General features: G+C 42.3%; 1 protein-coding gene across 3 annotated transcripts; it reads left to right on the forward strand.

Moving 5' to 3' along the window:
* The first annotated feature begins 9,448 nt into the window (after positions 1–9,448).
* Positions 9,449–21,343, forward strand: CDCA7 (cell division cycle associated 7). Of its 3 annotated transcripts, none has more exons than XM_059392783.1 (10): positions 9,449–9,599; positions 12,324–12,449; positions 12,867–13,103; positions 15,694–15,930; positions 16,227–16,304; positions 17,472–17,672; positions 18,212–18,349; positions 18,926–19,075; positions 19,512–19,648; positions 19,999–21,343. In XM_059392783.1, the coding sequence occupies exons 1-10, from the start codon at positions 9,579–9,581 to the stop codon at positions 20,027–20,029; spliced, it is 1,356 nt and encodes a 451-aa protein (XP_059248766.1). In that variant the 5' UTR covers positions 9,449–9,578; the 3' UTR covers positions 20,030–21,343. The 3 variants fall into 3 exon arrangements, with proteins under 3 accessions (XP_059248766.1, XP_059248767.1, XP_059248768.1); XM_059392784.1 differs by having other exon boundaries at positions 17,475–17,672; XM_059392785.1 differs by lacking the exon at positions 12,867–13,103 and having other exon boundaries at positions 9,450–9,599.
* Positions 21,344–24,208: the final 2,865 nt, after the last annotated feature.

The following is a 24,208-nucleotide window of genomic DNA, read 5'->3' on the forward strand; positions in this document are numbered from 1 at the left end:
AGACAAATAGCATATGATTTTGCTCATATGTGGAATTTAAGAAACAAATGAAAAAAGGAAAAAAGAGACAAACCAAACTATGGAAATGAAAGAGATAGTTACTGGAGGGGAGGTCGGGGGGGGGGGGGGGGGGGAATGAGTGAAATAGGTGAAGGGGAACAAGAGTACACTTATCATGATGAGAATTTAGTAACATATAGAATTATTGAATCACTGTACTCTACACCTGAAACTAATATAACACTATGTTAAATATACTGGAATTAAAATAATTATTCTGTGAGTGATCTCGAAACACAGGGTGAAGTAGTTGTCTATTCATTTGATAGGATTTCAAATCCACTTGTTTATGGCAAAGACAAAAAAGTTGTTCTTAGTGGTAAAGTTGTTTTGATACAGGAATGGAAAAAAAAGACTTCATGTTAGTGTACTTGCTCTATCTAAAAAGCCACCATGTCCTCAGTGGTATACGGACATAGAAGTACACACACACATATATCTGTGTGTGTACACATACAAACCTAAGATAGGAAAACAAGGGATCTGACCTTCTCACAGCGAGGCTCATAATAAACTGAGCTCATCCCTATAATTACTATAATTCTTAAAGGATTATGTTTTAAATGTCTGCATTTAATAAATATATCTGTAAAATATATTTCAATACTTCCACATGCTTTAGTATGTTGAAATACAACAACTATTTAAATATTATGTCAGCAATATTGACGGTGGTTAAAGGTGCCACTTATTCCATGGTTGTAAAATAGCAAGAAGGGATTGTAGCAGAACTGGAGATGGGATGGATAGTGCCAGGAGGTTGTGAACTTTAATACTGATAAGCAATTTTAATACTGCCCCAGGATAACATTTCTAGATTTCGTAACTGGATATGATTTTAGGAGGTTGTTGGTTTTTTGTTTTTGTTTTTTAAGAAAAGGAACAGGAATGTGAGTTGCTTACAATTAGAGAAGTGATTTATGAATCATGTTAATTGTGGGCATCTCTGGAACCACACAATAGGAAAAATCATGTGCTTATCAGGCTCAATAATAGTCTGAATTTGTGAAATGGAAACTCTTGTAGCCTATGATAAGTATGATAATACCTAGAGCAAATATTAAAAATAATATATAAAGGGATATACTGCAAATTATAAATAAACAAAAATGGATTTTTTAAATGTTCAAGTAACCCATTGGAAAGCAGAAAAATAAAACAGAAATAAAGAAAAAAAAACAGAAATAAAGAAACAGGAGAAAAGATAGGAAATAAAAAATTAAGTGGCAAATTTAAGCCCCAATAATAGTTAAAATGTTTTGAGCACTGAGTACATGCCAGATATGTATTCGTTTAATCACTCATGTCAACCCTATGAGGTAGACTTGGATTACTCTCTCCATTTTATAGGCAAGATAATACAATTGAGATTTACTTGCCCAAGATCATAAAACATGTGGTGGGTGGTAGGCTACCATTCAAACCCAGGCAGAGCCCACATGCTTTACCCTTACACTGTGCCAGAGGGCATCTGAATACCCAGCCCCAGCTGCTTAAGCACCATGTTTGAGAATTCTCTTCTGCTCCCAGATAGCACAGACTGGACGTCTGACATAGGGGCCACTGATCCACAATATACTGTAGTGGCCCCATATACACATACACACATACAAAATGAATCTAAGCTTCTCATTTTCTTTGGCTTGGTTTAATCTCTTGTTGATTAGGTGTATCAAGGTCAATTATCTAAAACTTGGAAAAATTAGAAACTTGGAAAAATTAGAAAAATAAAACTTGGAAAAATTAGTAAAAACTGGCTGTTCAGGCTACCTTAACAAATATACCACAGGATGCATGGCTTAAGGAGCAGACATTCCTTTCTCACAGTTCTGGACGTTGGGAAGTGAATGATCAAGGTGCCAGCAGATCTAGTATTTGGTGAGGGCTCCCTGGTTTACAAATGGCGGTCCTCCTTGGATCCTCACAAAGTAGAGAGCAGGGAGAAACAGCAAACTCTCTCATGTCTCTTTCTATCAGGGCAGTAATCCCACTCAGGAGGGCTCCACCCTCATGATCTGATTACCTCCAAAGGCCTCACCTCCAAACATCAGCTCATTAGAGATTTGATGTCCACATATGAATGGGGTGGGTTGGGTGGAGGGTGGGCATACAACATTCAGTCCATAGCACTGGCTCCATAAGTCATGAAGACTAGCTGGAAACTGGGAAAGCCTGGTTATTCTGTCTTTCAAAGTAAGCGTTTGAAAGATCGAATCTAGTTTGTCACCAGAGTGGAAATGGCAATCTCATCTCTAACATGAAAGCCTGGTCCAGCTGGTTCTGTTTGGACCCCTCTTCTTCATTTCTTAAAATTTTATTTATTATTTGATAGACAGAGATCACAAGTAGGCAGAGAGGTAGGCAGAGAGGGCGGGGAGAAACAGGCTCCCTGCTGAGCGGAGAGCCTGATGCGGGGCTCGATCCTAGAATCATGACCTGAGCGGAAGGCAGAAGCTTTAAACCACTGAGCCACCCAGGCGCTCCTGGACTCCTCTTCTTCAGATTAGAGACTGGAAGCCAATTTCCTGTGGTTGCCATAAACGTTACCACAAAGTTAGTGGCTTAAAACAACAGAAATGTATTTTCTCACAGCTCCAGAGATCAGAAGTGGGCATGACTGTGCTTCCTCTAGAAGCTCAAGGAAAGATTCTGTCACTTGCCCCTTCTAGCTTCTGGAGGCTGTCCTTGTACCTTGGCTTGTGGCTCCTCACTCCAATCTGTCTCCGTTTTCAAATGACCTTCGCTATGTGACTTCTCTCATCTGTCTCTTATAAAGACACTTGTCTTTGGGTTTAGGGCCTACATGGGTAATCTAGGATGGTTTCCTTTCAAGGTCCTCAACTATATCTGCAAAGACCCTTTTCCCAAATGAACAGTTAGAATTTGGGTATTAGAACAAGGATATGTATTTTGAGGGGCCACAATTCAGCCCTCTGCAGGTGTCCTGGGTATGGTACCAGCTGTTTTTTTGATAAGCCTAAGGAAAGGTAAAGTAGAATAATAAGCTTTCAGCTTTCTACCAGTGTTCCTTACTGAATTCTGTGGGTTGGGAGCCATGAAATTCCAGAGTGAGTGGTAGAGAAAGTACTAGTCTATAGCAGTTTGTATGCTTTTAATTTGAAGCCTGAAGAAAGCTGCTTTGAGATGAGCCATACCATTCACAAGGTTACCTTTGGGGACTCCAAAGGAGCTAAAGAGAAAAAGCTGAAATTCTGCCAGTTGACCAGTGGAATTGATGGATCATATCGTATCTGTGTTTAATGTTTTAACGACTGCTGGTAGGCTGGTTTTGAATTCTACACATCAGTGTGCAGATCAGACTTCTCTCTGGGTCCCTCACCATCCCTCACCATTTCTGGTTCACTCCAGAAATTAACCAATCTATAGACAATCCCCAAGTCTCCTTTTAGCTAAGAGTTAAACTTCCTCTTTCTGCAACAATCCTCTTTCCAAAGAGCTGCTTAAGGAAGAGATCTGAAGAAGAATTCAAGGGTCTGGAAAATTCACAACTATAATAGCTTAGAAGGGGCCTACAATGAACAGAGGCTGCTCCCAATTAAAACAGAATTATTTTTGCACACTGGTTGTTTCCAGAAGGGGAAATGATCAAATTGAAAACAAACAAAAAGTTCTTGAGTAAAACCAAAAATCTTGCTGGTGCCTATGGGCCATGAGCTGCTCAGCAGGACTTTGCTACCGTATTCCAGAAGGCTGAGCGGAGCCTTTAGGATAACTGAGAAGCACTTCAGAGCTGGCTGCCTCATCAAGAGATCATCCCTTTCTCTGACTCCATTTTCCCTTCACATGCCATTTCCCCCATCTTTCATCCCTTCCAAATCACCCAAACTGCCTCAGCCTCTCTTCCTTTGCTTTTGAAAAATCATTTGACCTCATTCCAGAGAATTTGGAAAGAACAAAAAAGAGAAAAGAGATCAAAGAAAAATCACCATTAGCTCCCCTACTCTAGAAGAAATCTCTGCCCACATTTTGCTATATATCATTCTGGACTTCTTTCCTTCCCTCATTGTGTTCTTTAAAGTTATTATTACACCAGAAAGATAAGAGATAACAAGAGTTGGCAAGGATGTGGGGAAAAAAAAAAAAAAAAAGGAACCCTTGCACACTGTCGTGGAAATACAAATTGGTGTAGTCATCAGGGAAAACAGTATGGAGAGGCCTTAAACTAAAAATAGAAATACCATATGATCCAGTAATTCCACTTCTGGGTCTATATCCCAGGGAAGTGAAGTCACTACCTCCAAGAAGTATTTGTACCCTATAAAAACACTTTACCAGGGGCAAATTTAAGAAGTCACAGAAGGAGAACAAGTTAGAGGGGAGTTGTGGTTCATAAAATGCAGATGGGTTATAGTTATAGTTCAGCCTCCATAACGTTGGAACTGACTGATTCAGTAATTAAAATAGGACTTTATTTCATCCAGTGTTTAATGATGCTTTAATACCTTATACAGTCAAGTATTTCAAAATGAACAATGTTTATCCATGAAAAAACAAGTATTTCCTCTTGATAAAAATGACCAGATTTGCATCCATGTATCCATATTCCCTTCTCTAACCAGGTATCTGATGTCTGCAAACTGACCTGCTTAACAGTACAGACACATAATCAAAAGCAAACATACCAGGAGAGTTTGGAGGGGCAGGATTTGTGGGCTAAACTGAACGAGGGTGGTAATGGGCTGGGCCCTCCCACAGAGTGGCTTCTGGCAATGGAAGGGTAACTTTAGGCCTTTTAGGTTTCTTGCCTTTGTACATCCTGAAAGCAGACACTGGGGAAGTAAATCCATAATTAGGGGGTTATTTAGAATAGAGATTTGTGACCTGACAGACTGCAACCTGTCTGTATCCACAAACACAATGAAACCCCTCACCAGCCCTTTGTCTCTGGGTATGCACGGTCTATTGAAGGTCTCTCATTTACTGAGCCATTTGGGTTCACATTACATTTCCTGAGAAGGAAGGGTATATGGGATGGAGAACAGTACCTCTACGCATCTTAAAATGGTACATCTTATTAATTCTTGCACTCCTAGTCTTAAAATCAATCATCTTGAATTCAAGTTTGACCTCAGCTTCCCTCATTATTTAAGTGCTGAGTGCTCAGAACCTCAGGGTCAAGTTTCAAACCCAATAATAGGAAATGGAATTCTTTGTGCAAGGTGAATAAAAGCTACAAGACAACACATACCCATCCTTAAAGTTAAAGCTCTTTAATAGGAGACAGTATTTTAGAATGTTTTAGGTTTCAAATTTCATCTACAATCATTTTAGTTGGTAGTTAAGTATTTTCCGAGTATTTGTTGCATTTACAACCCTCATACCAGATACTGTCTGTAGATGTCAGGTATGTGCCTATGAAATGTCATTCCCTGTTACCTGTTGTTGTGGCCTGGGAACCTCATCACTCTCTGCACACCGAATTTCCATTCTTACAATTTTTGTGTCTTTCATTTAAAATGAACATACTGGGGGGACGCCTCGGTGGCTCAGTTGGTTAAGCAGCTGCCTTCAGCTCAGGTCATGATTCCAGTGTCCTGGGATCGAGTCCCACATTGGGCTCCTAGCTTGGCAGGAAGCCTGCTTCTCCCTCTGCCTCTGCCTGCTGCTCTGTCTGCCTGTGCTCGCTCACGCTATCTCTCTCTCTCTCTCTGACAAATAAATAAAATCTTTAAAAAAAACTAAAAAAAAAAAAAAAAAGAACATATTGGGGTGCCTGGGTGGCTCAGTGGGTTGAAGCCTCTGTCTTCAGCTCGGGTCATGATCCCAGGGTCCTGGGAGTGTGGAGCCCCACACTGGGCTCTCTGCTCCGCAGGGAGACTGCTTCCTCTTCTCTCTCCCTGCCTGCCTCTCTGCATATCTCTGTCTGTCAAATAAACAAATAAAATCTTTAAAAAAAAAAAAAAAAAGAATCTATTGGGGTGCCTAGGTGGCTCAGTCGGTTGGGCATCTACCTTCAGCTCAGGTCATGATCCTTAGGTCTTGGGATGGAGTCAGGCATCATCCCTGCTGAGCAGGGAGCTTCTCCCTCTGTCCCTCCCTCTCTCATGCCTTCTCTCACTCTCTCAAATAAATAAACAAAATCTTTAAAAAAATTAATAAAATGAACATATTTACAACATAGGATTAACATAATGACTTAAGACCTTTATGAGGTACCTAAAATTGCAAGATGAGCTTACATTCCTATTTATTACTTCTCTGTAAAGAAACTGCATATTTAACACTACAAACATAGATCTTAATCAACAGACAGGCTTCAAACTTCAGAAAAATTTTTATTATAAAATGTTTTGGAGCCAAAAGAAATAAGAAAACCCCATGGAAAGTAAAAATAAAAAAGACACTCATGTGCCCACCACTCATGTTTGACACTTTGCCATATTTGCTTCACACTGTTTATTTTTAAAGAAAGCATTAATGTTAGAGTAGAAGGCCTCACCTCCTCTCTTCCCTTTCCATTTTTCCCTCCTCAGTTTACCGTATCCTGTTTTAGCTTGTGTATGTTTTTATGTTTTCAAAACTTAATAGGTTTTAGGTTTCTTTTGTTTTATGTTTCTAAAATTTGCATTAGGGGCACAGTTGGCAGAAATGTTTGCAATTTACTTTTTTGTTCAATATTAAGATTTAACTACATTGATCAAAGTATGCCATACCATTCATCTGAACTACTGTTCCAATTCCATTCTATGAATATACTACTGTTTGTGCATCCATTTCCCTTCTGAGGGGCATTTAATTTATTTGCAATATTTTACTATGATATACAATATAATATGAATGAACCATCCAGCCATCCTTCCAGTCCCATTAGCTCTGTCTTCAAAATAATATATCTTAGAATCTGAGTTCTCCCTACCCTAAAACTACCCTCGTTCAAGCCATCATTTTCTCCTCTGGGGCTCCTAAGTGCCTTGAGATTTCAATCCTCCTCCCCTTCAACATACAGTTCATACAGTCCATGGGGTCAGATTAGGTCTCTCCATCAAAATGCTTCCCATCATACCTGGGATAAACTCCAAAGGTCTTCCCATGGTCAGGAAGACCCCACACGGTCTGGCAGCTCTCCCTCTCTTTCCCTAGTTCTACAGTCACAGCATACTTGGCGTCTTCTGTTGGGGCCTCACAAGTCTTTGAACCAGCTGTTCATTGGGCTTAAAACTGGCACTTCCTTATCTCCTGTGACTTCTTCCCTTGCTTTACTCAGGCTCCTGATCAAATAATGCCTCAGAGAAGCCTCTCCTATTTTTCTTATCTCAATTAATTCTTCTTTCATTTCCCATCTCCCTATCCTGTTGTTCTTTTTCCCTTTTCAGAAGGAATCACACCTGAAATTATCTTGTTTACTTTTGCTCCTCTGCTAGGATGTGTAATCCGTGGCCTTTAGGTCTCTAGTTGTGTCTGGTATACTAGGCATTGTCAATATTTAACCTGAATGAATGAGAGAACATCAGTACAAGACTCATCACACACATTCTCCAGGATATGATCTTGAAAATTCCATCCATGGCGAAGCTCAATATGAAATACGCATTTATACAAAACACACACCCAAACGGGACACACGGTTTGAGAAAACAATACTCACATGTATAACTTGTATTTTTTACATTATTTCTAAAAGAAAGAAAAAAACGTGCTGGTTGTAATCCACTAAGTTGATTTCATAATTCACAAATGGGTTCTAACCCACAGTGTGAAAAACTTTGTTTTAGGGTATATACCTGTAAGTGGTTTTGCTGGGGTTTACTAAATACCCCTGAACTGCCCTCTGAGGTAAAAAAAAATTACCTACTAACATTGCAGGAATTTCCTCATGTCCTTACCAGCATCTGGTCTTATCAGGTTTCTTAATTTTTACCAGTCTGAGTGAAACTGTATCTGTTTTAATTTGCATCTTTCAGTTTATTAAAAAGACTGATAGACTAGACATCTTAATCTTAAATATATATATGTAAACTATTTTCTAATGCCCCAAGAGAATTAAGAATTTTCCTATCAGAACTTTTCAGAGTCAAATGACTTAATCTTCCCTTACTTTATGCATTTCACAATCCCAAATTCTCACGTATTTCAGTGGTAAAAAACTGTATTCCTAAGGACACAGCACTAATGATGATTCTAGGTCTTTCACCTTTTATATAGTTGATCTACTCAACAAACATTTAATTGAGTCACTCACCACTTCCCTCCGCACCCCCCCAATCGCCACCACTGCCAAGAATTTCGCCAAACCAACCGCCTCTCTTGGCGCCTACCTTCGAGACCGTGAGTTCTTTGTCCCTTGCACTGTGACAGAGTGACCATGGGCAGGCGTGTTTTTAGAAAGGCTCGAAGACTCCGACCAAGACCCTCCCAATTCTTCCAATCCATTGTTCTCTCGTATTACTTGCTCACAAGTTTTTGTATTCAGTACATTCAGAGAGGAACGCGGTATGGTCACGCATGCTCTCACTGCAAAGAATTATTCCCGAGAGAAAAGTTTTTAAGGAGAAGATTCGAATGTTTTCATTTCAAGCACTAGTCTTAAATGTGAGATTATAACTAGTGTCTTTTACAGCAACCCAAATTATTTTACTTCTTCTTCTAAAAGCTGCTCCCCCCACCCCCCGCTCTACAAAAGATTTAAAACCTTACACTTTATTGCGTCGGAACGTGAGGTTTGATTAAAAGGGCAATTGAAAACTATCTCACGGTCATTTCAATTTCGGTGATTATCAATTCTAACGAAAGAAAAGATGATCAAACCACATTGTCTTCAGCTTCTATCCGCAACAGATAAATATTAAAGCCTGTCTGATCCCGCAGATAAGTCTTTACTAATGGCAGCACCTTTTGGTCCTAATTTAAAACCCACAAGTCTTCTGTAAAACAACAACGCGGCTTCCTGTGCTTTCTGAAAAGAAACATCAAGATCTAACTCATTTGATTGCTGCAGATAATGATGTGGTTGCCAGATAAGAGGTGCCACACTCAGGGACATTGACTGGACTAATAAAGGGGGGAATTCGTGCTTAATTCTGGAGATAAACCCGCAAGACTCTCGGGCGCTGCTCTCCATTAGCCCGCAACTCGACTTTTCCACTCCCAGCCCGGGAATTCATGCAAATCAGCCTGCTAACCCCGGGGCAATACGAACCGCTTTCGCGCCATTCGCTCAGGACCGTGCAGCCACGTAAAAAGAACGTCCTAGAGCCCCCAAAGCGCTGCTTTTCTAAGACGGACTTTAGGGTATTCCAAGACTGCGACTTGAGGCTACAATATTTTGGGGGTCGCTTTTTTCCCCGGTGCGGAGAGGGTCTCGCGCCGGGGCAGGAGGTTACCACAGCTTGCAGGACCTGCGCCCCAACGCGGGAAAGCCGGCCAGAGCCCCGCCCCTCCGGGCCCGGGTCTGCGCGCCCCGCCTGCTGCAGCTCCGGCTTCTTCGGCTCTGCGGGACCGCGGCTCGCGGTGCTTCGCTCTCCAGTCCCAGAGCGCCGGCCTGGGCGCCAGCCGCCAGCATGGACGCTCGGCGCGTGCGGGTGAGCGCTAAGCTGCTGAATCCGAGGGGCGGGTGCGGTGGGTGCTGGGCGCGGGCCAAGTCTTTCTAACTCCGCGGACCGAGTGCTCCTTATCCACCGGTGGCGGTCCTGGGCGGCGCCCCTGTAGGCAAGCCCCAGATTTTATGCATTTCGCGTAATTCGGAGCCCGGGGCTGACCCCGCTGGGCTTGCGCCCCAGGCGCGCTGGCGGTCGGAGATTTGAGCAGTTTTCAGGTGGGTTGGCACTCCCGGGAACCCGAAGCCACGTGCGCCTGAAGTGCACGTGTGCTCTGGGCCGGACAGCGGCTGGAGCTGGCTGGTTCCCCATTGTGTCTGCCGGCCGGAGCCCGGGTGTAGGGGAGCGCCGCCTGCCCTGCTCCCTGGGGGCTTTGCCCTGCAGCCTTGCAGCCCTTTCCAGCGTGCAGCTTGCGGGCGGGTGCGTGGCTCGCTGCGGCAACACCTAGCGCACTGGGACGGGGGGGCGGGGCGCTTTGGAAGCGCTCCCGGCGGGATTTTGCGCCTGCCACACCAGCGTCGGCTTTCTAACCGCTGAGGATCGGTGGGCTTGAAGTTTAAAGGTCTCGCAAAATGGTCTCTTTAGGACTTGGGTGCGCCCATGGAGGGTAGGCATCTCTAGTTCTGGGCGGCGATGAAGGGCATTTGAAGGACCCGGTGGTCCAAACTGTTCGCAGACCATTTGCTCGTTTCCCACTCCTCCACCCACCAGCCTTACTCGCAGCTGCAGGACGTTGCCCTGAATGGAACGTTACATTTTGCTCTAACGGAAACTGAAACGTAGGGTCTACTCCAGGAGATGTTAGAAGATGGGGGTTGGGTGGAAAGGAAGAGTGTGACCTGCTTAAAATAAATAAAGAGTGACACACGTGGGGTGGCTGTGGTTCCAGTGGGGGGGTGGGGCGTGCTGGGGGCGTGGCTTCAGAGAAATAGCGCTTGGGTGTAACCCGGCATTGGCTTTTAGGTTGGAGAAAGCCGTGTGTAACAGGACTTGGAATCTGACGTGCCTGGGCTCCAGTTTGGGGCATCCTGTTAGGAGTAGGCCACTTAACCCCTCACGCCTCAGCTTCCCCGTTTGTTAGGTGGGAATAATGATAGCACCTTTCTTGCAAGGAATTAAACGTAATGTGAAAACATGCTTAGTGCCTGGCACGAATAAAACACCTGCTTAGTGGTATTAGTTATTACCTTCCTGCCAGAGAAGTTAATCTCAACCATGACCATTTGCCTTTTCCTACGTCTTTTCCTCTAAAACATGCATTTGCCTGCTAACTAACTCTTGGCATGTGCTAAGGTATTAAAGCCCAGCTATGTTTTCCTGTCAACTTCCAGTAGACTGCCTCCCTTGAGGCTGTCCTGGGCCTCTGACTGCTTGTAGGTAGATTGATGAGAAAATTGCTCCAGTTGTGCAAGGATCGTTGATGTCCTGGGAGATTACAGAATTGGATTCTCCTTCCAGCTGTGTCATCTCGGGCACTCTGTTACACCTCCCTGGATCCTTGAATTTCCTCACCTGGAAAATGGGGTGCTTGTGAGAGCCCTTTTAATAGGTGATAGCATTACCTACGTCACATTTTTCTGCCTTTCTAAAAGGACAAAAGACATGATCATTTTATTTGCAAGAGATTGAAATCAAGTGCATAGTGTTAAGTATAGGAGGAAGGTCGAGTATGTGCTTTCCACCTGACACCTCACATCTTGGCTTTATTTTGTGGGGCCCATAGCAGAGCATGTCTTTCAAAGTTTTCAGTATGAGGAGTTATTTCTATTGTGTGACTGTATTTAAGAAAATTAAAACACAGGAACTAAAAACACATAGGTCTCATTAAATGTTAAGAAATGCCAGAAATTGCTGTCTTTATCTTGAGATAGATGCTAATTGCATTTTCTGATGAGCAAAGCCAGGCTGTTTGGTGCTTATGAACAAGTAACCTAGGAGTAATTTGTGACTTACAGAACGACTTCTAAAAACTTAAAAGAGTGGTATAGCAAGGAGACTAAAGAAAGAGCTGAATGTCATGCCGGGCTGGTAGAATGCTGAGGTGGAATCAGGCATTCTACCTGGGTTTAGAGTGCTATTTGACCTTTAACTTGCCTCCTTGTATGTTTGTTCACTTGATTTGTAAGGACCTTTGCTGAAATCACTATACCCCTCTTGGTTAGAGCAGAACCAGCTTGAAAGCCTGCCATCTTGAAGTAGAGGTGCTAGCCAGTTTTTGTAGTTTGGGAAATTAGCATCACAGTACACAGCCCAAAGCTTATATAAAAAGACCTCATTAGCTTGATTTTTGGCTGAGGGAGAGAAATCACTCTACCATTTTGTACTTTTGAAATTTCCTTTTGGAAGTCCAATCTAATCTTCTTAATAGGCAGGTTTTAGGAGGTTGGTATTAAACCCCTTGGGAACTCCATATCACACATTCTGCTTGGTGGGAAGAGAGGTGGGCAGTGAGGTAGTTCTATAGATGTTTAATTGAATTGATGTCCTTAAGGACATCAATTAACAATAATTCCTTCAAAGGGGTCCCCTTTTAAGATTTTACCAGGTTTTGAAAATATTTTTATAGCATTTGCAAATCCTCCTTTTACTATGTAGGGTATAAGAAATGGATATATCTACTCTGTTGTTTGAACTACTATACTCAAAAATGATGTCTTCAGTTAGTGTAGTAAGCGCCCGACTTAATAGCATTGCCATTTTCACTTGCAGCAAAAGGATCACGGAGTAAAGAAGAATGTAAAGAAATTTAGATATGTGAAGTTGATTTCCATGGAAACGTCATCATCCTCTGATGACAGTTGTGACAGCTTTGCTTCTGATAATTTTGCAAACACGGTAAGTGCTGCCTGAGAATAAACAGAATTGAGTCTGCAGTGCCCACAGTGCCCCAAATGCTTTGTGCGTGATTAAAACCGCTTGCTTTTTGCCTGCATTTCTATACAGCCGCTGGAAAATACAGTATGCATTGTAATTTCATTTCACTTTTTGCTGTGGTTCTAGGTAGTAATTGTTGGAGGTAGATTAGCTACTTATTCTATCTTTTTGAAATGTCGCCTAACCTAACATGCCTGATGATTTGCCATAACAACTCAGAAATCATTTGTAAACCTCTGAACCATTTTTCTTTGTAACAAAAGCTGTTCTCTTGTAGTGCACTTGTAAATGTGATTTGCTCTCTGCACGGTTTATGGAAAATTGGTTCTTGAAAAAGGGGAAAAAATGCACAACCACATTTATTTATTTATTTTACAGAAACCTAAATTCAGGTCAGATATCAGTGAAGAACTGGCAAATGTTTTTTATGAGGACTCTGATAATGAATCTTTCTGCGGCTTTTCAGAAAGTGAGGTGCAAGATGTATTAGACCATTGCGGATTTTTACAGAAATCAAGGCCAGATGTCACTAAAGAACTGGCCAGTATTTTTCATGCCGACTCTGACGATGAATCATTTTGCGGTTTCTCAGAGAGTGAGATACAGGATGGAATGGTGAGTTTGAGAACCCATGTCAAGAAGTACGGTACATTTACAGGCATGACATACTTGGTTAAAAATTTTTTTTTTTCTCATAATTTTCATTTTAGTCATGCCAGAAGATTTTGTTGACCTTTTTAAAATTTTAAGAGTTGTTTTCTTCTTTATGTCCTACAATGGTTTTTACTAATGTAGTCCTACTTGTAAAGCTTGAACATTTTGTAGGCTCTGAAAGTCTTGGGAACTGGGAAGATAAAATTGGCCAAACTCCAGATTTCTGTTGCCACAGAAATCTAGCCTGATTGACGGGAATCCCACATGTCCTCAAGATTAGCTATATTCCTGTTTTAAGTTCCAGTGCCCAGCCCAGTATTGGCTCAGCCTGGAGCAGGCCTTTGGTAAATGCTGGTTCCTGTGGTGGACCTAGACCTCATTCAGAAAAACTTGTGATGACTCATTTTCAGGAGTTCAAGTGCACGGAATGACAGGGTCCTTCTTGCTTTCACCTGTGCTCCTTGGCTGTCTTTTCTTGTGCACGCTGCTTTACCTTTAACCTCTGCTGTTCTGCTCAGGCCACTGCTGCTGCTGCTGCATCTTGGTCCCGCTCTCCCTGAGCATACTATTTAGTTCTGCAGACTCTGGTTAGCGGGACTGTCTCAACAAAGGAAGCAGTGTGTCAACTTAACAGTCACTGTATGCTCTTCAGCTTACTGGTCTGATGGGGAGCCAGTCCCAGGGACCACAACGATGCTGCCATAAGTGGGAGCATCTGGCCAAGGAGTGTTTATCACCATCTGACTTGGTGGTAATGTAGCATTGCCTGTCTAAAAAGGGATGGTGGTCCAAAGCAGTGCAGACTGGAGTCCTTGCAGGGGCTGATCTGTACGTCTGCATGTGACCTAAACATTGTTTAGGTCTTACATCCCACTAGCCTGAGTCATTTCTGGGCACTATTTCCATTCTTTGTAGATGCTGTTTGTTTCAATTAATAAGATACCAATCAATTCAAAGTCTTAAGAACCCATAAAAGTTTTGTCATTTTTTCATCATCAGGCACACTAAAAGTACATGAAGAATACTAGAAATTGTGCAGGTTTTAGACATGTTTGAATGTTTAAAAAAAATCCAGTGGCTATTCCATTTCTGGGATTTTATGGGTGATCTATTTTCTTTTCTCAATCAATTTTTTTTTCAGCCATCACCACGATCAATTTAGAATATTTTCATCAGCTCCCCAGAAAACCCTTTCCCCCATCAGCATTCACTTCTCATCCTTTCCCAGTACCCTCAGTCAACAATGGACAACCACCAGTCTGTCTGCTACCATGATAGATTTTCTATTCTGGACACTTCATAGGAATGAAACCATATACTATGCAGTCTTCTGTAACTGACTTCTTTGACTTCATGGGAGATTTCCAAGGTTCTTCCATGTTGTGGCAGGTGCTAGTACCTCATATCTTTTTATTGCTAAATAATAGTTCGTGAATGTACGAAATTTTATTTATCGTCTTCATCAATTGATGGGTTTTGGGGTTGTTTGCACCTTTTGGCTATTGTGAAAAAGCACTGCTATGAACATACAGAAGTTTTTGTGTGGACATAATACTCTCGGAGTATAGGTACGAATGAGTCCCGTGGTAACTCTGGCCTTTTAACGAACTGACAGGCTGTCTTCAGCTGCACCTTGTACATTCCTACCAGCAGTGTATGCGGTTCCAGGTTCTCTACATCCTTGCCATACTTGCTATTGATTCAGCTCCACTAGTGGGTAATGAAGCAGTATCTTGTGATTCTGATTCACTTTTCCCTGAGGGCTAATTTTACTATATTTTTAATGATGGAATCCCACTTGACTTTGGGAATCTCAAACACTTTTAAGTTTTAAATTTATAGTAAGTAGATTAGAGAGGTACCTCAAATAGTCAAATTCATAGAGACAGAAAGTAGAATGGTGGTTGCCAGAGGTTGGGGGGAGTGGGGAGTTAGTGTTGAATGGGTGCAGAGTTTTGGGAAGATGAAAAAGTCCTGGAGATCGATGGTGGTGATGGTTGTGCAACAGTGCAAATGCCCTTCATGCTACTGAACTGCCAGTTACAAATGGTTAAAATGGTGAATTTCATGTTAGGCTTATTTGCTGCAAATTTTCTAAAGAGTAGATTAGAGCACTGAGGCACCTTTAACATATTTAATGCCAAGCACTGAAACCATGTTTGTGGGAGAACCATGCTTGTTTTTATAGGCATTTTTTTTTTTAATGAAAGATCTATTTTTGAATTAAAAAGGGAGCTGGGATTTTCACATTAACAAAAGAAACAAACAAACAAAACAGACTCAGAACCACTGACCTAAGGGCTATGAAGATGGCTTATAAAGACGTGTCTCAGATAGGCTAAAGGAGTTAAATTACCCTGATTATTGTATTTATTATAATTCCTGATTTGTTGCCCAGAGCTGTCAGTTAAACTTGACTATTAAAGTATTCCATTAAAATTTATTTGCTGTCAGTGTCTTTTGTTCAGAAGGGATTTTGTAGTCAGTGGTGCAGCCTGTCCGACAATCAACAAGTCGATAATGACTGACTGCACTGTTCCTGATTCACTAGAGACTGCAGCCAGACCACACTGGCTATAGGACCCGCAGCCAGTGCCGAAGGTCTGGACCCCTCCGGGTGGCCATGAAGTTCCCAACTCAAAACACCAGGGGAGCCACCAACAAAAGAGCAGTGCCCTCCAAGCCCCCTGAGAATTCTGTGACTGATTCCAGTTCTGATTCAGAAGATGAAAATGGAATGAATTTTTTGGAGAAAAGAGCTTTAAATATAAAGCAAAACAAAGCAATGGTAGGTATCCGACTTTGTGCTAACACTAACCCTTCCCACCCTTTCTGTAAGCTGCTCATTGCTCATACCTATGTTCTAAGAATTATTTTCAGTGTAACTGTGAAGTCTTCACAATGTGTGCTTTAAAATGTGCTTCTTTTCCTAAATTAATTTCTCTTTTAATCTATCAAAAGTCTTGGTAGATGTGTAAGTGAAATCAGAAACTTAAGACATGCTACTATAATTTCCAGAAGTTGCTTTTTTCTTTAGCAGTTATTCTAAACTAATAATTTCTGTTGAATTTCCTCTCTTTTTAGCTTGCAAAACTAATGTCAGAATTAGAAAGCTTCCCTGGCTCATTCCCTGGAAGGCGTTCCCTCCCACGCCCCAGTACAGTAAGTATAAATCCTTATTTATATTACAGTATTTTGGACAGGTCTAAGATAGATTTTTTAATTTTATTTTAAGATTCTATGTATTTACTAGAGAGAGAGAGAACACTGAGCAGGAGGAGGGGTAGAGGGAGAGTGAGAAGCTGACTTCCTGCTGAGCAGGGAGCCCAAGGCCCAGGCTCCATCCTAGGACCCCAGCTGAAGGCAACCACTTAACCACCTGAGCCACCTAGGCACCCCTAGATTTATTATTTTCAAATCCAGTTTCCTTATTTTGTGTAGTCCTCCAGACAAAGAAGTAGAGAAAACTTAACAGATCTCTGGGACCTCTTCTGTGCAAGCTAGGGCCGGTGTGGCCTCTCCAAGCCATGCTTTTGCAGAGCTTAATCTTTTAAACTTTTTAACTTTAATCTTTTAAACTTTTTAAACTCTTTTTTAGAGTTTAACTCTTTTTTTTTTGTCTGGCTATTTCTCTCCTTCCCAACTGGGACTAAGCCCCTCAAGGGCAGGGAGTAAAGACTGATTTTTTTTTTTTTTTTTTTTTTTTTTTCTGTATCCCGCATTAGGATATTCCTTCTACATGGTAGATAAGTAATAATAGAGGTTTTTAATAACTGAGCATGAGAGATAAAAAAGGAAAAGACAATTTTTTAAACACGTCATGGCCTAATCTATGTGATTATCTTCTGAGGAATTTAGCTAGTACAACTAAGGGGAGATTGATGTGTCTGCTGTGGTACAACAGGGAAGAGTTCCTTTCCCCACCTCTCCCTGAGGAGAAGGAAAGAGGCAAGCAAGGAACGGAAGAAGGAAAACCATACATATATTTCTCTCTTGTGCCATGTAGAAATATTGAGTATGTTTCAGGGCTCAAGAGATATTGTAGAAAGGTTTTTTTTGTTTTGTTTTTTTGGGGGTTTTTTGGAAAATGAGATCTGTTCTTAAGTGGAGGAATAAAAGGATCATCTCTCAGTCTGAGAGGAATGGCTTGGTGTTGGCAGAATTACAACAGCTGTATCATTTCGGGGCTCACTTTCCGTGCATTATGGAAAGGACAGAGGATTAGTAAATGGAGCTCTCGTTTTACTTAAATAAAAATGTTTTTACGGAGAAGGTGCCACTTCTCTTCATTCTGGATTAAATGGGTTGCATCACATGTGTTTTACTTAGCAGTCAAAGACACCGCGCAGGCGTACATTCCCAGGTGTTGCTTCCAGGAGAAACCCTGAACGAAGAGCTCGTCCTCTTACCAGATCAAGGTCCCGGATCCTTGGGTCCCTTAGTGCTCTACCCACAGAGGAGGAAGAGGAAGAGGAGGAGGATAAGTACATGCTGGTGAGGAAGAGGAAAACCATGGACAGCTACATGGATGTGAGTTTTCCACATTTTATGCTTGCTCTTCTGTTGGCCCAGTATCCAACACACAACACAAGGACCCACACAGCCTCAAAACCAGATGACCTGTTATAAACCTTCTCAAATCATTCAGAATTGTTAATGTCCTATAACTTATTTGTATATTATTAGTGGGTGAGAAGATCAAAGCTTGCTTGCTTTTTTTTTTTTTTTTAAGATTTTAATTTTAAGTACTCTCTGCATCCAACATTGGCCTCAAATTTATAACCCCAAGATCAAGAGTCACATGCTCTACCAACTGAGCCACCCAGGCACCGCACCCCCTGCAACTTTGATTTCAAGATTTTATTTTTAAGTGGCCAAAGCTTTTCTTCAGCTTCTCTTTCCATGGTGTCCCATTATCTTTAGTAAACTTAACAACTTGCTCCTTCTCCATAAGCTCTCAGAAAGATTTCTAGGTTGAATTCTTTGTGAAGAAATTACAAATCCTGTATCTGGGATTCAGAGCTGGGAAGAGCCAGTAAGGGCACCATTCCGTGATTTTTGTCATGCAGGAAGAGGACATGCCCAGAAGTCGTCGTGCCGGATCCATGACCCTTCCGCATATAATTCGCCCCGTGGAAGAAATCACAGAGGAAGAGCTGGAGAACATCTGCAACAACTCTCGGGAGAAGATCTATAACCGTTCCTTGGTACAAAGCTCTATACGTTTCATCTGTGAACATGAACATCTGTGAGAGAAAAGATAGCTTCTATCCTTAGAGTGTTGCTAATGTTAAAGGTCTTAGCATATGGGATACTATTCCTGTGTGTTTTTTCACATAAGGAGAGTTTTTTTAGCATCCTTGGGATACACATCTCTTAGTCTGCAGGAGTAGTATTTGCTTAATAAGCCTTTGGTAGCATTTGATCTTTTAATTTAGAAATGGATTCAATATCTATTTACTGTGTATGTGTCTACATACACAAGTGCTAGGATATCATGGTGTGCTAAAAATAAAGATTTGGGTATGGTTTTTTGCAAAAGATATTTTCTTGCAGAAAACTAATTTTGATAATATTAACTGCTGCATCTGCCGACTGAATGAAATCACCATACTTGATTTATTTTTCCTGCCGTTGGCATGCCCATGTGTATATAATTTGACATAGGATTGAAGGACTAATTGTCAAGACCCCATCTACAAAGAAGGATATTCTTTATGCCATTTTTCTATACAGAAAGCGGTGTTCTGTTCTTTTTTCCCATCTTCTTTCCCTATTTGTAGGGATCCACTTGTCATCAATGCCGCCAAAAAACTATTGATACCAAAACAAACTGCAGAAACCCAGAGTGCTGGGGTGTTCGAGGCCAATTCTGTGGTCCCTGCCTTCGAAACCGCTACGGTGAAGAGGTCAAGGATGCTCTGCTGGATCCAGTAGGTGCCCCGAAGGGTGGTCCTGTGGGCTTGAAGGTCAGCCATGAGTAGAAAGGGCCAAAAAGGTTAACAGGGAAAGGATGGAGCCCTTATTGTTGTGGGGTGCACGTTTCAGGGGAGGCTGATGAATTCATAGTGTTACTGCTGGATAAGTATGAGGTCCCCCACCCCCCTCGGAGTGCATGGTTGGGACCCGGCCATTCAAGGGAAATTGACTCTACCCCTGCTAGTTGCTGTGTAACCTCTGCTGGATTTCCTAAGAAGTATCAGGAGGACTAATGGAAATTAATCCTATTAAGCTTTTCACTGTTACTTTAAAAAAAAAATTTTTTTTTAATGCAATTGATGGTGCCTCTCTTAGAGTTTAAATAAGAATGGATAAGTAAGGGGAGGAAAGTAAGACTGGATTTAACTGTGCGTTTTCACAATTCTTCAGAACTGGCACTGCCCGCCTTGCCGCAGGATCTGCAACTGCAGTTTCTGCCGGCAGCGAGACGGGCGGTGTGCGACCGGGGTCCTCGTGTATCTAGCCAAATACCATGGCTTTGGGAATGTGCACGCTTACTTGAAAAGGTAAACGGCCGGCTTTTCTCTCTTCCCCACCGAAATCGTACATTCATGTGTGTGTCTTACTTAATAAAAAGATGTAAGAAGTGAGAGCAGTGGTTGTCTCCAGGTGGTGAGGACTGCAGGTTTTGACCGGACAGGGGCATACTGGGAGTCTTCGAATGTTGGAAATGTTTTCTGTCTTCCTCTGGGTGGTGGTGACGTGTGCGTGAAAATGCCCATTGTATGCTTCAGATGTGTGCACTTCACTGTATATACTGTAGCTCAAGGAAAACATTTTGAAAACTGAATTTGGCTTTTCAAAGAAATTTCTTAAGTTGAAAACCATATCCTGACCTGTTCCTTCTCTCTTTCAGTCTGAAACAGGAATTCGAAATGCAAGCATAGCATTTGGAAGATCCACTCTCCGCCTTTTACTGCGCCGATCTTCCTAAAGTTACTGGTTTAGTCACATGATTGCAACCCGCGAGTTAAGAATTTTGATGATCAGTTTTATAGGAAATGCAAATCAAGTTAATCTCATTAGACCCACGTGTCTCTGAGCATCACTGAGGTATATCGCTAGCTATACTTCGCCCTTCTGCAGTTCCTCCTTTGCTTCCCCCCAACACACCCCATACCATCCCCCTTTCTTTCCAGTGGTTCTCTCCCACCATTTTGTTTCCGAATTCTCTTTAAATGGCAATTATAGGAAAGCATGTTTGATTTAATTGGCATCAAAATAGCCCTGGAATCCACCCATAAAACCAAGCACTTAGAAACACAGTAGTAATGTTAGCTAACTACATCTATTGAATTCCAGAGAACAGCCCTCTAACTTGTTTACGAGAAAGCAGTATAATTTTAGATTTAGCGTTCACACTAGTTGATGTTTTTTTAACGGAATCAAGGCACACAAGTCTTAAAACCATGTGGAAAAATTGGGTAATTGTTGGAAAGTGGAGTACATTACTTTGGATGCTTCTCATGAGACTATTCCATGTTTTGCGCTTCTTGTACAAGTTGTCCTGGGTGAGACGTAGTTGCTGCTGCTTTCTTCCACTACAAGGTTAAGTGATGCATCTGGATCTCGCAGTTACCACCCCCAAGGTCCAAGGGCAGGGCTCTATTCAAAATCATTGTAGAAAAGACATCCCAGGGAGTTAGGAGAGTGAGGCTTCAGGAATAGGCTGGCTTGAATTCATGCTGTAAAACTTCAGCATAACAATAGTTTGCCAAGTTTATTTTGGTTATATGTAAGGTGTTTCAAAGTAATTCCTGATCGTTTTGCGTGGAAAATTAATAGTGATACAAGTCTACTACTCCTAGTCTTGGCAGTGTTTGCTTTCTTGAAGTTATAAACTAGGCATAGGGTTCATGTTCAGCTTCTAAGCACTTTTATAACAATGAGAAGTGCCTTTTTAGAACTGGGTGACTTTCCACAGTTAGTTAACTTGACATCTCTGCCCTTTTAGTTTTCTGGGCAGGTATCAAGAGTTGTGCCCCACCCCCCTCTCCTTTTGCATTAATCAAACCCTTTGGTAGAGGCGGAATCTTAAGTGTTTGTGTGTCCATTTTCTTTGCATGTGCAGCCTTTCGCTGTGTGGTTTCAGTGTTTGGTGCCTAATTGGACATTGAATCAATAAATGTAAATAGAGCTTTTGATTTGTAATGCTTTTATACAAAGTTTTTTTTATTTTGATAATAAAACATTCTATTCTAGCTTGTCTGCTTTTTTTTTATTCTTTAATACTCATTTTTACTGGATTGACTCCTATTTTTTTCCCTCGTATTTAAACAAAAGACCATTTCTACCTTTTGACATAAGTTTCTGGAGGTCAAGATCCAGCTCTTTTGAACAGGACCTAGCTTGGTGATACAACCAACCGTAGCTGTGATCAGAAAATCAGCTGAGACAGCTACATCCCAAGATAGAAAATAATAAAAGCTCATGAGGTTTTATAATACTGTTTTCCTTCACCATTTGCTAACCCAAAATCAAGCCAGGTATTGTGAAATCACAATACCTGGCTTGATTTTATCAACCATTTGAATATCTAAAGCATGCTGTACCTCGAGGCCTGTTCCAGGACTGAGAAAAGCAAAAGACAAAAAAGCATGGTCTAAAAGCTCTCATAATCCAGTTTAGACCAGAATTGGCAAACTATAGCCTGTGGGTCAGATCCTACCATAGCTGAATTCACATGGCACTTGTACCAAGTATTATATTTTTAGAAAGTTGTTAAAAAAAAAAAAAGCAAATGGCACTATGGCCCACAAAGCCTAAAATGTTGATGATCTGGCAATTCACTGTAGGTTTACGGACATATGCTCTAGGCTTATCTCAGAAATCCTGTTCACTCCCACATATTAGGGAAAGATGAAACTATATGAAGTTACACAAACTGGTGTTCTGGATAGATGCAGAAGGAACAGGTATGCTAATAAACTTGGGAATCTTAACCCAAATTCTAATTCAACCCATTTTTAGGGAGGTAATTGGGAAGGTTAAATTTTGGGGAGTGTGGAAAATTGATGGCTGTTGGGAACATTTTTGGCGTTAACCATGGTTTGTTGTTGTTGTTTTTAAGATTTTATTATTTGAGGGAGAGCAGAAGAGGGCAGCAGGAGAAGCGGACTTTGTCTAGCAGGGAGCCCAGTATGGAACTTCATCCTGGGACTTCAGGATCATGATCTGAGCCAAAGGCAGTCACTTAACCAGTTGAGCCACCCAGGCCACCAGCATTACCATGTATTACTATGAAGTGGAACTAATGTGGTTCAAAAATAGTGACTTAGCAGCAGCTGATTCTGAGACACCCTTAAAGGGTTGGCCGACTAGTGGAGGAACTAAAAGTTCTGAGTAGGAATGAAGAGAGGAAAAGGCATTTTCTCAGCATCAGTACTGATGGACCCATGGGTTTTAATAAAGGCTCCCATCTTACAAAAAAAACCCATTAGTTGAGCAGTCAGCCGTGCCTCGAGGCCCCGAACTTGATCCCACACACCCCAGTGCAAGCTCCACACACCATCCTTAGGGTTGAAAGAACTTGAATTATTAGAGAAGTCTGTACTGGCTGAGCTGGTCACTTACAGGGGTTGAAGTGGAAGGAGTGCGTGCCTCCAATGCCAGGCCAGCCGAGCTTCACTGGCCTGTAGGTAATGGAGAACCCCCCCAGGTTGCAGCCACTCATCTCATACCCACCTGGCTGGGGGTCCTGCTGACCCCCACCTCGCCGAGCACCATCCCCGCGGGACAGGTGCGCCTTAGCTTCCTGGGGCCCCTCTGTGGGCGGCGCCTCTTGTGCCTCGCGCAGGCGCTCAGCCTCACAGGTGGCTCCCTTTGCCACCTTGCATGCCCTCAGGACGGCCACCCAGCCGTCGGACTCCCAAAGAGGTGCTGCTCCTTGATGGAATAAGTCCAGGAGCCGGGCCTGAGCAGGTGCATGAGGTGCTGCGGGATCAAGTCCAGAAGCTGGTCAAGGCCCCGGCGGCAGTAGGTGAACTTGAGGGAGGTCCGGTGCTGCTTCCGCTCCACTTCCGCCATCTTGTTGGCTTTTCGGAAAAGGAGAGAACTCAAGATTTTTTGGTTATTTTTGTTGCTTTTAAGATTTTTATGTATTTATTTGACAGAGAGCTAGAGAAAGCACAACCAGGGGGAGCGGCAGAGGGTGAGGTAGAAGCAAGCTCACCACGGAGGAGGGAACGGAGTGCGGGTCTCTAACCCGCACCCCTGTCCCACTCATCACGACCCGAGCCGAGCCGGCGCTTAATGGACTGAGTCACCCAGGAGCCCCAGAGAGAGAACTCAAGTTTTGATAATTGGTGTGAAGAGTACTTTACAACATTTATTCTCCAGGAACAGTCTTTACACTTGTCTCTCCAGCCTGGGTTCCCGAGGTAGAGAGGCTGTCCACCTTGACCTTCACGGACTAAGGGTTTGAGGAATGGAAGAGAGTGTAGTCATAGCCTGCAGTGGTTTAATGACGAAGAGGGCCAAAGGCAGTAGGGGACGCTGCAAGAGGGGCATATTTGTGTCTTATTTTGCTTTTAAAAGAAGTGAGAGGGAGCTCTTGATGGCTCAAGGTCAGGTGGAAAATTGGGTTATTTGCATACCAGGGGAATGGAGTAAGAGTTCAGTGCTTTGAAGCGTGTCTGCCAAGTATTAGGTTCTGAGAAGAAAGTGATAGCAAGTCCTGAGGGGAATAAAAGGTGAGCAAATGTTATTTTATCGTAATGTTAACCATACATTTGTGGGGTAGTATCTTAAAGATGAGGAAGTAAATCCAGAGAAGTTGAGAAAAATGCCCAATGCCACATAGCTAAAATGTCAGAGCTAAAGGGTTGTTCCAGGGAGAAGGACTTATCTTTTTTTTTTTTTAAACTAAGCCGAGCTTGCCTGCCTTAGAAAAGCAGGAGGTGTTAATCAGGTTCTGTCAGTGAGAACAAGGGCAAACTGGGTGCCAAGGTGTCTTTTGCAGAAACTGTTAAGCAGAGGGAGACGGAAGGTCCGGGAGGGGGCTGAGAGCCTCTGTGGTCAGGGATAGTGGGAAACCCCGGTATTGGATCATCCAGCAGGGACGTTGG

Source organism: Mustela nigripes, chromosome 3, assembly GCF_022355385.1.
Source record: "Mustela nigripes isolate SB6536 chromosome 3, MUSNIG.SB6536, whole genome shotgun sequence".
NCBI classification, from domain to species: Eukaryota; Metazoa; Chordata; class Mammalia; order Carnivora; family Mustelidae; genus Mustela; species Mustela nigripes.